Below are 16,576 nucleotides of genomic sequence, written 5' to 3' on the forward strand. Positions count from 1 at the left end.
TAGAACGCTATTGAATTTCATTGCGATCGGACATTTCGTTACAGAGTTATGATTCAAACAGTATCGTGAAGTACTAGAAAAAGCATATTCTAATATTTTCAACTGTCTGCATTTTGATCGATATCTCAGCCATTTTTGAACCGATTTAAGTTCTTTTATCGGCTAATGAAAGCTCTGACATTCAATCATAAGCCTTCAAATTTTCATTGAAATCGGATTACTAGTTTCAGAGATATCAATGGAAGAATTTTCTAAAGTACTGGAAAAAAAAAATTTCTCTGAAATATTCATTTTTTTACATTTTGATCAATTTCTCAGCTATTTTTAATCCAATTTAAGCTCTTCTTTCGTCGATTGAAAGCTCGGATATCATTAACAATCATATGGCAATCGAATTATGAATTACAGAGATAAAAATCATTATTTTCAAAAATCTCTAAAATTCCCCTTTTTTTAATTTAAACTTGCACATAAATCTTTAAAAAATCGCTGGCAAAATCATTTTAGGACATCAATTTTTCATTTTTCGATATTATTTTACAGGATGGCAACATGGGTTTATAGACCCTCTTAAAATATGATAATAAGCGTATGAAAACTAATAAAGTTCGATATCCGCCTTTTGACGTGCAGTTTCCTGGACTTTTTCGCAAACCATTAAACTATTAGGGCAGATAGAACATAGTCACAACATCCTAAAGTTTAGCTATATACACCGGGGATTCGCTGGTTGGAACACGACTGCCTTCCATCTAGCGAATCCGACCCGTTAGTAGGAAAGACTGACAGCTGGTGGAAATGCTCCACACGAACGCATCTGGACAGCAAATCGCCACAAAACGCACATATACATACGCATTTGTTCTATATATGGAGACTTCAAAGCGACGATTCTCAGACGTCAAAGTCAGTTTGACATTTTCTGTTGACATTTGAGTGCTTTTAGTTGGAATATTTTCCAACCATCGAGTCATTCCATGTAGCGGAACCCCAACGAGCGAATCCCCACTGTACTGGTACAAGGTTCCAAATGAATGATGAATAATAATTATCTCATACCTGTATGGAAATGTAAGAAGGGTTCAGTCTCACCATCGGTGGATTAAGTCAGGTTTTTTTTATTTTCAACTCGTATCTACGGGTTGCTGTTGCCGTGCGCCCGTGGTTCCTGTGGATGCACTGCCTTGGATCGGGTTATCCCGTGGCTCCTTTTTCTTGGCTTTCTTGTTCTTATGCTTGGTGTTGGCCTCTCCTTTGTTCCCATGTCCTCTTGATCGCGGGGCTTGACTCGTGCCAGCTTTTCCGCTCTGGAGGACGGCCGCATAGGTCACTTTTCCCTTAGCAACCATACGTCTTTTCGCCACGTATTCGTCCCCGGAAGGTCCCCTCTTCCGCATCGCGTATCGAATAATATCGCGTTGCCTGTGAAGGAAAACACTTCGGTCTGACACGACTTAGTGTCTTTTTCGTCTTTTACCTTGCCAAGTTGTCCTTGGCTTTCTCTAGACTCGAGCCTAGTACACGACACTGAAGACGGCCTTACTGTTGAGGTCGAAATACGCGTATCTGTCAAAAGATACAAATTATAGTGGAATTAAATGGTATAGTACTAAATTCAGATTTTTAGCATAAAATATTCTACCGAAATTCGCATTTTATTGATTCGATCAACTTAGTAGAAAACGAGAAAAATCTAAAAAATATTGAAGTCAAAATATAATTAAAAAACTAAACTATGTTCAGCAAATTTGTATGTAGTGAAATTATCTACTCTGCTCTGCCTAAGAATCATGTATAGCTTCACCCTTTTCATGAGAAGGTTCTCTATATCCCGAATATCTTCTTCGGAGACGTTATTCTTGTAAAGCCAAATTATAGGGACTAAAAAATTTCGATCACAAATTAAGACCCCAGGAAGCACTGTGCAACGGAGTGTAGTGAGAGCGCGCCCAACCAAAGAGAAATAGGTTCAAACTTGCGATGCGATGCACCACGGACCGACCGACCGTTTGAAACACGGTTCCACAGACCTCCTCAGTTCCAGTATGGTTGCCGACGCGTGCAGAAGCAAGCAGTAAGCGACGTGATAGAATAATTTGCTCTCTCTCGTGTGCCTTTGGTTCCGAACAGACCCTCGGTGGCCCCCAAATGAACTGACGACGACTGGTCCTCTTGTTTTTGTGCTGTTTGGCCGGTTGTACGCTCCCTTCTATCCCTTGAGGGACCCCCAAGTGCCAGACCAAGAAGAACAAGACACTCTGTCTGCCGGTCATTGATCATGATGCTGTGGAAGTAGAAGTAACGAGTGCTCACCGTGGAATAGCGGGATTAACCAGAAGTTACTTATTGGCTACCGTCGTGCTGAAGTATGCTGAAGTTTATGAGGACAAATTAAGGGACTTTGGTGTCACGCTGAGAAGAAGGATTAATTAGTGAGGTTCGTCGCTTGATGACCTCTTGTTTGTTGATATCGCTGACTGGCTTGGAAGGAAAGCAGGAATAACTGCAGTTTTTGTTGTATGCTGGAGTGGTTCGGAGGAAATTCAGTTGGAAATTAAATCGTTGCCGTTGTAGTGAAATATGATCATATCGCGTTCTGATTCAACATCCGTTTCTCGCGAGAGAAAAGCGCAATTATGATAATGATCATGCTGAACTAGTTCAATCGAGCTTGCGGGTGGATAGAGAATCAAATCTGAAATTGAATTAATTTACTCGTTTTTTTGTTGAGAATACGTGCTAAGCTAAGATCGACGAAAGAGTAAGAAGAATAGAAGAAAAGTAGTTTCATGCTCTTATCGGTCATTTAACAAAACAACGGCTCTAAAGCAATCATCTTCGAAGTGAGAAGTAGTATAAATTAAAACAACGGCGGTATGGATTCCAGCAGCTCGATGTTGAACCGATGGCCTCGGTCGAAAATGCATCTTCTGGCGATAATTAGCTCGGCGGTTTTGATGCTGGCTTTGATGCGTGTACCGGAAGCTTCTGGCCAAGAGTCTCCAGCACAAGATTTCGGTAAGTCTACTGGCTTTTGTACTCTGTAAGTAAAGCGGGGATCGTACTGTTCGGCTTCTCTAGTACCCAACAAAAAGTGTGATTGGGAAGTCTGATAATAAATGCACACGGTTTGAGCTATGAACCAGTTGGTCATAGATTGTTCTGATTCAATCTCTACTGTAGTTGTATACGGGTATTGGCTGCTTCAACGTTTTCTTTTGATTTAACTTCGGGAAGAATTTAATCAAAATTTACGTGATTTCATTTATTTCAACGCCAATTATGCAAAGTTTGGAAATTTTCGTTGATTGCTTGCTGAATACACCGCAGATGAAGTGGCCAAAACTGCGCAGTCAACATCTAGTTGCGAATCCAGAACAAGTTAAACAATACCCAACATGGATAATACGGTCACTCGTATGATCTTCGAAACACCTTTAAAGTTTGTGTAACACAGAAATATAAAGGGCGAAGATCATGAAAACGTAAATTGTGTTTTGATACATGGTTCTTTCTAAAGGGGTTTTTGCCTTCCCAAGCAAGGACACCATAACATTGAGGGGAGAACCCCCTGTACCGGAACCTAAGCTGGAAAATTTATATCTCTGAAATTATTGATTTTATATTATCTTGTTACCCGTAAATGATAAATATTTTCAACGATATTGATGTTCACAAAATTCAATTTATACATACATATAAATACGAATTTTAGCATTGAATTTTGGTGATGATGAGCTTAAATAGTTTTCTTCTCATAAAGCATCTTGATTGGATCATGATTTCTGAATTTATCCGTACACTGAAAACAATCCACACGTTTGATCCATATTCTTCTCAACGTGGATCTGTCGTGTTGATTGGCAAGGTGGAATAGCGTGTAAAACATATAATTCTGTTGAGGATTGACTTTAGTTCGATAGCAAAGTCTTTTGCATATGATAGAACTAGTTTGCCTATCATGATAAGGACTCACATATTCATTCACGCGTGACATGTTCAATAGCATATTATTTTTGGGGAATCCGAGCGCTCGCTTGGTATCAGAAAATCACACAATTCTAGAGTAGGGGAAGGGGTGGTAAAATCAACACCTTAAGGATATTATCTTTTTTCTGATAGAAAAACGAGGAACTTGTGTAGCTCTATCGCACAAAATCAAAAATAGGGATAATATCCCACGACACGAATTTCAGTCTGAATTGCAAAATGTTCACATATTTTTATCACTAGCAAAAACGATGAAAATGTTCATTTTACCTGCACTATGTGGGTAAAATGAACAGCTGTTGGAGGTAAAATGAACATTATGCAAAAAACGTGAGCAAAACAAATATTTTTTTAAATTTTCATTGCATTTCCGAAAATATATCGAAATTAAATGGTATCAGATTTGACATCATATCATAACGATATTCACATCACTGAAAAACCTCAAGACGTCCGTGCTAAAAGTTACGTCAGTTCTAACTTTCAAACGTGGTTTTCTAAAATCCAAGTTTTCGTTGTAATTTTCACTTCAATTGACCTCCGTATCAACCCGAACACTCCAATCAACCGTGTGTCATGAAAATTTATCAACCTAAATCAACCGTGCGTCATAAAAATTTATTGAAACGGTGTTCATTTTACCAGCAGTTCCCCTAAAGTTTTCGATTATTTGTCAATTAACGTGTTTGACATTTGAATTGGGTGACATGTTTTACAATTAGTGAAAATCTACGGGTGAAACACGTTAATCGAACTTGTCCGAAGTTTTCAGTGTAAGGGTAGGCTTGGCATAAAGAGCATATTAATCATTTGGTCACGAATTGCAGTTAAATAACTAATATTAATATATATTTTTCATTATATACATCGTGTTATCCACTATTTCGTACTACCAAATGAAGTGGTAAAAAAATTTGTTTGACTTTGTTGAATCTCACATTTGCCGTATCATGTCTTATTCCTAAACGAAGATTGAGGCAGGGCAAATTGAGCACTTCGGTGCACACTGGGACAGGAAAAGAATTTAGTCAGACAGCTCTAGCGCTATTGGAGCACATTTTCACGGGTAAGTGCCTTCGAAACCTTATCTTGAATCACTTTAATTTGATGATGAAAGTTAGTTGGGAATTTCGCCGCAAAGGTGGTGCTGCGAAGCAAACTTTATTTGTTTCGCATCCTAGAGATTTTGCGTCTTCGGCAAAGTTTTAGAACGTCAAAAATATGACAAGTTGTCGAAGCCACCAAAGTTTTAGGACACCAAATAACTAAGTAATGATAGAAGATGTAAAAATTAGTGGGATCTTATGTTTTTTGTACTCAAAAATTGTAATGTAAATATAATGTAATCATTTTAAACACCATGAATGTTGCCACTTGTATGTTATGTATGAATCAAATCTTATAGTTGAAAAAAAATAATTGGGCAAATATTGTAAAAAGCATTACTGTATTGTATTGTATTGTAAAAAGACCCGATTTTGTCAACCTATCGATAAATATTAAGCTGACATTTTACCATTGAGGGGGTGGGCTAAATTCTACACATGTAGGGCCTAAGCCCTCCTATAAAATTAAAAAAAAAATAACAGGCAAATATTAAATATTTGAGGGGAAAGACCTTTGAGAGGATGAAAAATATATTAAGGAATCGTTCATCATTTACGTAAGGGTTTATGTTAGGAGGAGGTAATTGATTAAAATTTTGGTCACAGTACCTGTCGAATATGCCTTTTGGTATTTTGAACCTAGCTAGTTTTCCTTGAATACAGTTTCAAAAGGACCTATTAATGCCATCTTGATTCATATTCTGAGCATTTCGGGCTTACAGTTCAACACATGTACCTAATAGCCATAAATCAGCTAATTTTTGGCAAAGTCAATTTCATTGCTTAATATTACTTTAAACTATTGAGTGTACTGATAAAAAGTAATAATTTATCTTTTTAATACTGTTCTGCCCATGATCCACTCAGAACCCATGTATCTGCTTAAAATGTTGAACACTCATTTTGTGTCACATTCCGAACAGCATGACTAATTCGTTAACGACTGTGGAAGTGCTTTAAAGAATACAAAGCTGAGAAGTAGTGGAGCCAAACTAGTTTTACTGGCCTCAAACTTTCCAAAAATTACCATTTCCGGTATCTCAAATAGCTTTCAAGACAATCAAATTGAGTAATAATTGATCAACATCTCTAGGAAATTCAACATAGGTATTTTGGTGAAAATTGCAACAAAATAAAGTGTTCGCAATATGAATCTGTTAGAAATTTGAGACAAAAGGGTATTTGATATCAAAAACAAATTTCCCTCTGGTATAACGATTTTTTTGTCTATCTCTAACCGTTCTCGAGTTATTGTGATTTTTCGAGAAAAATCTATATTTTTTTAATATTTTTGCCCACTTTGAACTATATTGAACTAAATTAAGCTAAATAACATAACATCCAACATAAAGGGTCATCCGTAACATACATCACGCGCTTTAGAGAGAAAATTCAGCGAAACGTGACGATCCATATTACATTTTTGAAGTGTTTTATATGGAGTCGGTGGAGAGATTTTGAAAAGCCGAATTTTGCGTGACGTAATTCAAAGGATATTCCCCTGGGATCAGATTCAATGTAAACACGGTAGAACACGACTTAACATATTCTTTTCTAAAATGGCTGACAAAATCTAGGGTAGAATTAATAGAGCGGCATCACAAGTTATACGAGATTTATCCACATAAACAAAAATTGAATGGTGTTTGTATGTCACAAAATGGCTCGAGAACGGGTATACAGATTGACGTCATTCTTTCACTGTTGGATTCTACAAGATATGCGACGTGTTTATGAGTTAAAACATTTGCGAAAATCAACCGAAAAAGGGAATCAATCAGAATGCAACACACTGACATTTTGTAAGCGATTTTTGCATGAAACTACTAATGAACTTTAACACTTCACTTTTTGCAAAAAAAAAAAAAAATACTAAAATCACTAAGGTGACCAAATACCTAATATAAAAAGTGTAGTGATTTTTGCATGGCCTACCTCACAGTCTACTGCTAGGCAATACAACATTTGCCGGGACAACTAGTACGAAAAAAAAAATCAAATTCAGATGTCTCAAATATATCAAAATATGTATTTGGTAAACACCATATGGTTTTGTATGTATTTTCACACAAAACAATATGGTGTTAAAAATAAAATATTTTACTATTTTTAAATAAATACAACAAACGTAAAATTCTACTAATCCATTTTAAGTTATTGGAAGCCAGTAGGAAACATGAGCAGAAGACAATTCTCTTGTTTTGATCTCATTGCTATTCTATAGGAAGCCTACAAAAACTCAGCGAGTCATCCCCTACACATCGAATCATTCGTTCCAGCATAAGATGGCAGCATTTGACCACATGATTCACAGGGTGCAGACTCTACCATAGCATTTTAAAGGCCCAGGATAACTGACTTTACTAATTTGAAGATAATAAATGATTATTGCAGTTTCAAATACCTGCTATACGCATCGAAACAAATGCAAGCAACTACAATATGCAAAGGATTGTGATATTTTTGTCACTTCTTATATTTTTTTACCACTTGCTTACTTTACCCTATCTCACAGTACAATTTCGAAAGTTTGTTTTTTCAAAGTTTATTTATTTATTTCATTTCGATAATTCATCGATTTCATTTAAGTTTAAAGTATCATTATACCGGATTAAAACCCATTATTGGTTATAACGACGTTGAGAAACAAGCATGTCTTCTTTCTGGCGTTATGTCCCAACTTGAACAGAGCCTGCTTCGTAGTTTAGTGTTCTTATGGGCACTTCCACTTTCCCAATTGATCATTTTTGCATGTGTTTATCGTGAGGCAGGTACAAATTTCCTTTACGAAAAGATCTTCAATCGACGGGATTCAAATCCATGACCCTCAGCTTGGTTTAGCTACGAAATCGTTTTCCTTTTAAAATGTTACCATTAATTGATAGTACAGTCGCCTTTCCATATCTCGATATTGAAGGGACCATCGAGATTAGGAGAGATCGAGATAAGGAACAAATTTTTAATGAATACTAGATTGAAAATCACTCCGTTATCAGGAAAATAATAAACAAGCAGATGTCAACAAGCGTTCCAAAATTGTTTTGAATCATTCAAATCTAGTCTAGTCACCTTTGACTTCGATCATATCGACATACGGAGAGAAAATTGGGAACAAAAAATCAACAAAACAGAACGCATCGAGAAATGGAGATATCGAGATAAGGAGGATATCGAGATATGGAGAGAAAAAATGTGTGCAGAATGATGAGACCGAAGAAATCATCGACATAGGGAGAGATATCGAGATGTGGAGAGTCGACTGTATTGATTAAACTGAACCAACTACTATTTAATTTCAATGATTCAAGGAGATTTACGATGATAATGCAGGCTGCTAAGATGTATTTTGTCTCAATAAGAAACTGGCATTTGCACTAGCATTAAGCAATTCCCACAAATTCGTAGGTGGTACAGTCCTAGACCATTATATGAGGGTTGCCTTCTTCCCGTCCGTTACCAAAGCCAGGGATTTGGGACTAATCCCTGACTCTTAGACAAGATTGATGCATCCTCCAACAGTCGAGAGCTGTCCTGCCCACGTCCTTGCGAATGCTATGGAATGAGAAGGAGAGGTTAACCCTCTAATACCCAACCCCGCCTTTAGACGGGGTACACTTTGGAATTTTGTGTATTTTTTCGTAGCTCGGAAATCAAAATGATTTTATTTTTGGCTTATACCTTGACTCATAACACGCATATAAGAAAAGTTTTTTATGACTTTTGAAACTTTTTTGTATTTTTAGAAATTGTTTGAAAAATTGCATTCTTATATAACCTACAAATGCCTGGGCTTCATTTAACGTTTAATATAAAAAATCGTACCTTATATATTTTTCTACGAATAACCTATCACAAAAGAAGAGCCTGGTGGTATTAAAATCATTTCAAACCTGTTTTTCCGTTAGTTACACGAAAAATTAAATACGCTTCGAAAAAAAAATTAAAAATTTAATATTTTTAAAAATACTGTAACAATATAAATTTTCATTATTGCCAAAAATCAACAACTAGAAAAGGCTTCAAGAAAAAATGAAAAAAGCTAGGGATGTTCAAAAATAAAAATTATAAAAATCAAAAACCAAAATTTAAAAATTTGCTAATAAAAATAAATAAATGCCCAAAACGTGTTTAGAACGATTTTAGATAACGAAAAATAATACTTAAATCGAAAATAAAAAATTGGGTATTAGAGGGTTAATTGAACGCCTACTTAAGAAAGATGCAGAGAACTCTACGACCTCTCATAAGTGTTACGAGATATTGTGGAGTGTTAATGGGAAGGGTAAGGCCATAGGATACGTTAGGTAGACGTTCTGGCAATCATGTGGATTATATTGGCTGAAGACCGGAACAAACTCACCAAATTGAAACATCTGTGTAATCCACTGTTCGTCTCAATGAGCTTCACTTTGAACCGCTAAACATACAGAGGCTTATATATGTATAAAATCACTCCGATGACGCGTCATGACGAACCCGCTTTCTTTGGGCTTCCTTAACTGCCCCGCAAAACACGCGAAAAAGGAAAAAAAAACACTCCGATGACGCGTTAAAACCAACCCGTTTGCTTTGGGCTTCTCCAAGCACTCGTGTTTTGTCTCAATGAGAAACATGTGTGTGTGTGTGTGTGTGTTTTTTTTTTTTTTCATGCATCTCTAGGAGTTAAAAAATCTTCTCAAGACTGGCCTGTATTTGTTCATGCTCATGCCACAGTGTATGGTTTGGCACTGTGTGGGATTCGCAATGGGGCGCCTACCCACTAAAAAACAGTCTCCTAGGTACACCGTCACCGTAAAGAATTCTTCTCCGGCACCACCTTGCGGTATTACTTCGAAGAAGAGGCGACACATGCTACGCGCACCCTTCATTAAGCCCTTCGGCTCCATCATTAATTTGTTAGTTCCTAATCCATGCCATGCTGAGCCCTTCGGCTCCCATTAATAATTTGTTAGTATTCCTAGTTTGTGATCTAAACATGCCATATTCAGCCATTCGGCTCCCGATACCATGGGTGCCAGAAACTCCCTGACGAAGGAAGTTCTCTCGGTGCTGGACGCATGCCATTTAGCACTCCAGGTTCTCGCGCACTACTCGGATAGTCCCCGGCGGTGAATCTACCCTACCCCGACGAAGACTTCCCCGGAGGTGGAAGTTCTTCCGGTACCGATGCTGCCCGGATAGGTGCCAAGGTCGATCCTGCGATTCCGGTTGGTGGATGACTTCCGGTTCACAGGTGCCCTGACGACCAATTTGGCAAGACAATTTACACCGTCTTCAGCTCAAGGCTGCACAGACTGAACAATCACAAACATTAGGCAACGGACAACACGAAACACCCAGTAGCCCAATGATGAATTTTTCGTTTGACGAAAAGTTTCCACCGACTGGAGTGGGAATCGAACCCACACTTCATGGCACAATATGCCTAAACGACTGACGCCGCTAACCGCACGGCCACGAAGCCTACAATTTCCGGGGCTTTTCCACGATCTACTCGGTCTTGTCCCCGACGGTGGATCAAGCTTACCTACCGGTTGGGTGCCGAGGTCGGTTCGGCGATTCCGGTTGGAGACTGACTTCCGGTTCACCGGCTTGTTCCTCCCTCCACTTCCGCTGAAGCAATGACATTATTTTCGTCACCGCCATGTTCACCGCGTTCCACATCACCTCATCGCTACACATTCTATCCACTACGTTGTCTACGGTTACGTCAGCACCGCAGACCGCTGTCATCTCGCTACGTTCCGCAGCAAAACGTGGACACTCGAAAATGACGTGTTCCGGCGACTCCTCTACGACTGGGCACTCAGCGCAGAGCGGCGACTCTGCGTGGCCGAACCTGTGCAGATATTTCTTGAAGCAGCCGTGACCTGACAAGAACTGCGTCAAGTGGAAGTTGACTTCTCCATGGGATCTGCTCACCCATTTCGCCAGATTTGGAATAAGGCGATAAGTCCACCTTCCCTTCTCAGCGGTATCCCACTCGCGTTGCCATTTCACCATCGTGTCGGCTCGGGCAATCTTCCGGGCTCCTCTAGTACTACTAGCTTCGTAGCACTCCTTATCCTCTTCCAAAACGTAGCCGATAGGGACCATTCCGGCAATCACGCATACTGCCTCCGAAGATATGGTTCGGTAGGCACTCGCTACCCGCATGGCCATCAGCCTATACGTGCTGCTAAGCTTGACTCGGTTCCTCTTCGTCTTCATTGCGGTTCCCCACGCCGGGCTAGCGTACCTCAGGATCGACGTAGCCACGCTAGACAATAGCCTCCGCTTACTGCTGCAAATCGCCGAGTTATTCGGCATGATCCTGGACAGCGCCGTGACTGCCCTTGCTGCTTTCTCGCACGCGTAATCGACATGGCAGTTGAAGTTCAGCCGATCGTCGATCATTACGCCGAGGTGTTTTAGCTCCCGCTTTGAGGCTATGGTGTGTTCTCCCACTGTAATCTCAGCCTTCTGCACCACTTTTCGATTGCTGATAAGCAACAGCTCCGTTTTTTGGTGGGCTATCACCAGTTTCTTCTCGTACATCCAGTTTTCGACTGCGTCCACTGCTTCTGTAGCGAGAACCTCCACCCTTTCCAGTGAGTCACCAATGACCACAAGCGTGATGTCGTCTGCAAATCCAACGATTTTGACGCCTGTTGGCAGCCTAAGCGTCAGCACTCCGTCGTACATAGCATTCCACAACGTTGGACCCAGGATAGAGCCCTGTGGAACTCCCGCATTTACCGACCTCGTCTTCTGTCCTTCGCTAGTGCTGTAGCTCAAGACCCGGTTTTCAAAGTAGCTTCCTAGTATCTTGCACAGATAATCCGGAACCTTCATTTTATGTAACGCCACAGCAATGGCTTCCCAGCTTGCACTGTTAAAGGCGTTTCTCACATCTATCGTCACGACAGCACAGTAACGGTTACCTCTACGTTTTTTTGTCCTTGCTTTGTCGGCTGTGTCAATCACTGTTTTGATGGCATCTACCGTTGACTTTCCTTTCCGGAATCCATACTGCCACTCCGACAGTCCACGCTCTCCCTCAGTGAACGCCATCAGTCTATTGAGGATGATCCTCTCCAACAGCTTTCCGAGTGTGTCAAGCAAACATATCGGCCGAAACGAGCCTGGTTCACCGGGGGGCTTACCCGGTTTCGGTAGCAGAACCAGTTTTTGCCTTTTCCACTGTGCTGGGAAATGTCCCTCATCTAAGCAGATCTGGAGTGATGTCCGGAACATATCTGGGTTGGCCGTGATAGCAGCTTTCAACGCTACGTTGGGGATACCATCAGGGCCAGGCGCTTTCTTCGGCTTCATTTTCTTGGCCGCCTCTATGAGCTCCTCATTGGTAATGATTGCTCTTTCTTCACCTTCCTGGCCATACGGTGTCGGTGGCCAGACCGTTGGCGCGTGTTGTGGGAACAACCCGTCGACGATAATCTGCAACTTCTCTGGGCATGTTTCAGCGGGTACGGCTGGACCACTGATCTTGGCCATCGCCACCCTGTATGCATCTCCCCACGGATTTGCATTGGCATCGCGACACAACTCCTTGAAGCACGTTCTCTTGCTCAGCGAAATTTCTCTTTTCAGATCGGCTTTCGCCGCCCTCAATGTTACTCTTCGCTCTTCCCTCTCACCATCGGTTTTGGCTCTTTGCATCCGTCTCCTGGCTTGGAGACATCTTTTGCGGAGGTTGCCAAGTGTCTCATTCCACCAGTATACCGGACGACGTCTGTATTTCGGCTCGACCTTCCGTGGCATGGCAATGTCGCATGCTCGTACCATCGCAGCCGTTAACTCCTCCGATCTCAAGTTCAGAACCTGCTCTTCTCTTCTGAGGGCTTCCACGAAAAGCTCTTCGTTAAAACGTTTCGTTTTCCACATCTGCCCATGAGGTGTACTCGCTCTCTGTGAGCATTGTGTTCTTCCACCAATTCTATACCGGACCTCCTGATGATCGCTATGAGTGTACCCATCGCAGACTCTCCAGTTCAGGCCTCCCGTCAACACAGGACTACAGAAAGTGATGTCGATTATTGATTCCCGGCCATCTCTACGGTAGGTGCTGGTTGTTCCTTCGTTACCCAAGTCTACGTCCAGCCTTGCCAGCGCTTCTAGTAGACTACGCCCTCTTGGGTTGGTGAGACGGCTGCCCCACTCAACTGCCCAAGCATTGAAGTCGCCAGCGATGACGACTGGTCTCCGGTCGGCTAGCTTATCGGTTAGCTCGTCCAGCATCTCGTTGAACTGGTCCAATGTCCAGCGGGGGGGTGCGTAGCAGCTACACACGTACACATCGTTAAGCTTTGCAATAACGAAGCCTTCGTCCGCCTGGAACACTATTTCCTGGATAGGATACCTCCCCATCGTCCAGATTGCCGCTGTCTTCGCCTTATCAGCGATCCAGTTACCGTTTCCAGCTGGTACTCGATACGGCTCGGCAAGGATAGCTACGTCGCACTTCGATTCCGATACGGACTTCCACAGCAGCTGTTGCGCTGTGTCACAGTGGTTGAGGTTTAGCTGAGTTACCTCCACTGCGGTTTAGAATTTCTCGCTTGCTTGAAGGCCGGACACTTAGGGCCTCCCGTCGCGTGTCTGTTGCGACTTTTGTCCTTGCAGATCAGGCACCTTTGCTTATTGTTGCAATCTTGCGCCTTGTGACCTTCGTCGCCACACCATCTACAGAGCTTACTTCTGTCTGGTCCTTCGCAGTTCCGTGCCAGGTGGCCGTATTCCAGGCACCTGTAGCATCCCTCCGGTCTCTGGGAGATCTTCAGTGGACATACTGAACAACCGACTCGAATTTTCCCGACTTCCAGCGCTTTGTTGGCTGCGTCTACTGGGAGCTTTATGGACGCCGCCTGTGTACCAAGCGGTGCTCTTCTTAGCCGTACTGTCATCTGCACCGTTTCCAGATCGCACTGCTCCTTTATGGCGGTCCTCACTTCCTCTTCGGTGGTGATCCAATCCAGATCCCGCAATTGGAGTGTCACTTCAGGGCACATGGCTTTCACCTGCACCTTTTCGCCCATGACTCTCTCGGTTAGCTCTTTGTATGTCGAGCTTTTGTTCACCGAGTCTTTTTTTAGCTCGATGAGCATGTCTCCCGTCTGGGTGCGTCTGATCTTCTGAACGTCGGCACTAAACTCCTTTAGTTGAGGGTCCGTCCTCATGGCCCGCAAGACTTCAGCATAAGTGTCCTCGCTAGTTTTGACGACAACAGCTTCGCATTTTGCCTTCTTCCTGATTGGCCTTTGCTTTCTGGCACTCTCCTGTTTGCCTCTCTTCTTCTTGTTCCGGACCTCTTGCCATGGGATATCGCCAGGTCCCCCTCTGAGCACTTCATCCGCCGGTTTTGGATTTACGTTTTTCGGCTTCTTGGATACAGCCTGTCTTTCGTCTCCTGGTGACGACCTATGTCTTTTGGGGGTGAAACTTGGCGTAGTTCCTATTCCCGCTGACCTTTCTTTCCCCTTGCTGTCTTTCCGAGGGGCTATGCCGGTTTTTTCCGGCTGCACTACCGCAGCTGCCAGGGCCTTTTTGGTCGCCGCTAACTCGGTTTCAACAGCTTCAATCCTCTGCATCACTTTCCTCCAGTCCTTGACGGCGGATCCGAGGGTTCCTTGAATCCTTGCCACGAGGTCCTTAATGTCTTTGTGCACGTTGTGCCTCTTATCGACGAATTCCCGAAGCTCATCTACGACGGTTTTCGCCGCTTCCACCTTCGATTGCCTCGGGGGTAACTTCCACGCACTTTGCAGCTGATGTTGCTGCTGTCTCTCACGCTGCTCCTGCTCACTTTGCGACTTATCCCGCCGCTCCTGTTCACGTGTTCGCTGCTCGTGCAGTTCATCTTCGCTCTGCTGGTGTTCCAGCTGCTGCTGTTCCAGCTCCTGCTGTTGGCATTGCTTCGGTGGCGACCTCGGCAAGCCACTTTTTGCGAACGGATTCGCTGTTTCACCTACGTTGATGTTGTTAACTTCCATGCTTAAGGGTCCCCCCTCCAAGCCGCTATCTCCACCCGTCGTAAGTAGTCGTCCTTGTGATCCCATGGGTACCTTTGCTTGCAGTGAGGTCCACGCGAGGGCTGACACGGTCCTTCATGGGGTACCGGGTTCAGAGCCAGATCGACGCTAGTCAGGAATATCCATCTGAGCCTACTTCCACCAGCTAAGGTGGCGAGCTTTGAACGTACTAGGAGGCCTGCCACGGTTTTAACGGGACGGGGGCAACCGTTCCATTAGCCCACCTGCCGTTTCAGAATAGTGTCACCCATTCTTACTAAGGAAGTGGAATAGAGCGATTGTGTGTGTGTGTGTGTGTGTGTGTGTGTGTTTTTTTTTTTTTTTTTTTTTTTTTCATGCATCTCTAGGAGTTAAAAAATCTTCTCAAGACTGGCCTGTATTTGTTCATGCTCATGCCACAGTGTATGGTTTGGCACTGTGTGGGATTCGCAATGGGGCGCCTACCCACTAAAAAACAGTCTCCTAGGTACACCGTCACCGTAAAGAATTCTTCTCCGGCACCACCTTGCGGTATTACTTCGAAGAAGAGGCGACACATGCTACGCGCACCCTTCATTAAGCCCTTCGGCTCCATCATTAATTTGTTAGTTCCTAATCCATGCCATGCTGAGCCCTTCGGCTCCCATTAATAATTTGTTAGTATTCCTAGTTTGTGATCTAAACATGCCATATTCAGCCATTCGGCTCACGATACCATGGGTGCCAGAAACTCCCTGACGAAGGAAGTTCTCTCGGTGCTGGACGCATGCCATTTAGCACTCCAGGTTCTCGCGCACTATTCGGATAGTCCCCGGCGGTGAATCTACCCTACCCCGACGAAGACTTCCCCGGAGGTGGAAGTTCTTCCGGTACCGATGCTGCCCGGATAGGTGCCAAGGTCGGTCCTGCGATTCCGGTTGACGGATGACTTCCGGTTCACAGGTGCCCTGACGACCAATTTGGCAAGACAATTTACACCGTCTTCAGCTCAAGGCTGCACAGACTGAACAATCACAAGTGTGTGTGTGTGTGTGTGTGTGTGTGTTTGTGTGTGTGTGTGTGTGTGTGTGTGTGTGTGTGTGTGTGTGTGTGTGTGTGTGTGTGTGTGTGTGTGTGTTTTTTTTTTTTTTTTTTTTTTTTTTTCATGCAACTAGGAGTTTAAAAATCTTCATAGACTGGCCTGTATATGTTCATGCTCATGCCAGTGTAATTTTTGGCGCGGTGTGGGATCCACAAAGTGCTTTCCCCACTAAAAACACTCTCCTAGGTTTAGTACCATAACCCTCCGGAACCACCTTCCGGTATTACTTCGGAGGGGAGGCTAACGTGCTGAGCGCACCTCTTCAATTTGTTATTCTACATGCTGAGCCCTTCGGCTCCTGAGCCCTTCGGCTCTTGAGCCCTTTGGCTCCTGAGCCCTTCGGCTCCTGTTAGCAGTTTTAAAACCGTTCAACGTTGTGCCTCATGCTGAGC

General features: G+C 42.8%; 1 protein-coding gene across 1 annotated transcript in view; it reads left to right on the forward strand.

Annotated features, from left to right (window-relative positions):
• The first annotated feature begins 1,946 nt into the window (after positions 1-1,946).
• The window catches only part of LOC5565905, a 159,143-nt gene continuing 144,513 nt past the window's right edge, over positions 1,947-16,576 (forward strand). The window contains exon 1 of the mRNA XM_021848154.1: positions 1,947-3,018. Coding sequence (XP_021703846.1) covers positions 2,877-3,018 — 142 coding nt within the window. The 5' untranslated portion in view covers positions 1,947-2,876. The remainder of the gene's footprint in view (positions 3,019-16,576) is intronic.

This window comes from Aedes aegypti, chromosome 2 (genome assembly GCF_002204515.2).
Source record: "Aedes aegypti strain LVP_AGWG chromosome 2, AaegL5.0 Primary Assembly, whole genome shotgun sequence".
Classification (NCBI taxonomy): domain Eukaryota; kingdom Metazoa; phylum Arthropoda; class Insecta; order Diptera; family Culicidae; genus Aedes; species Aedes aegypti.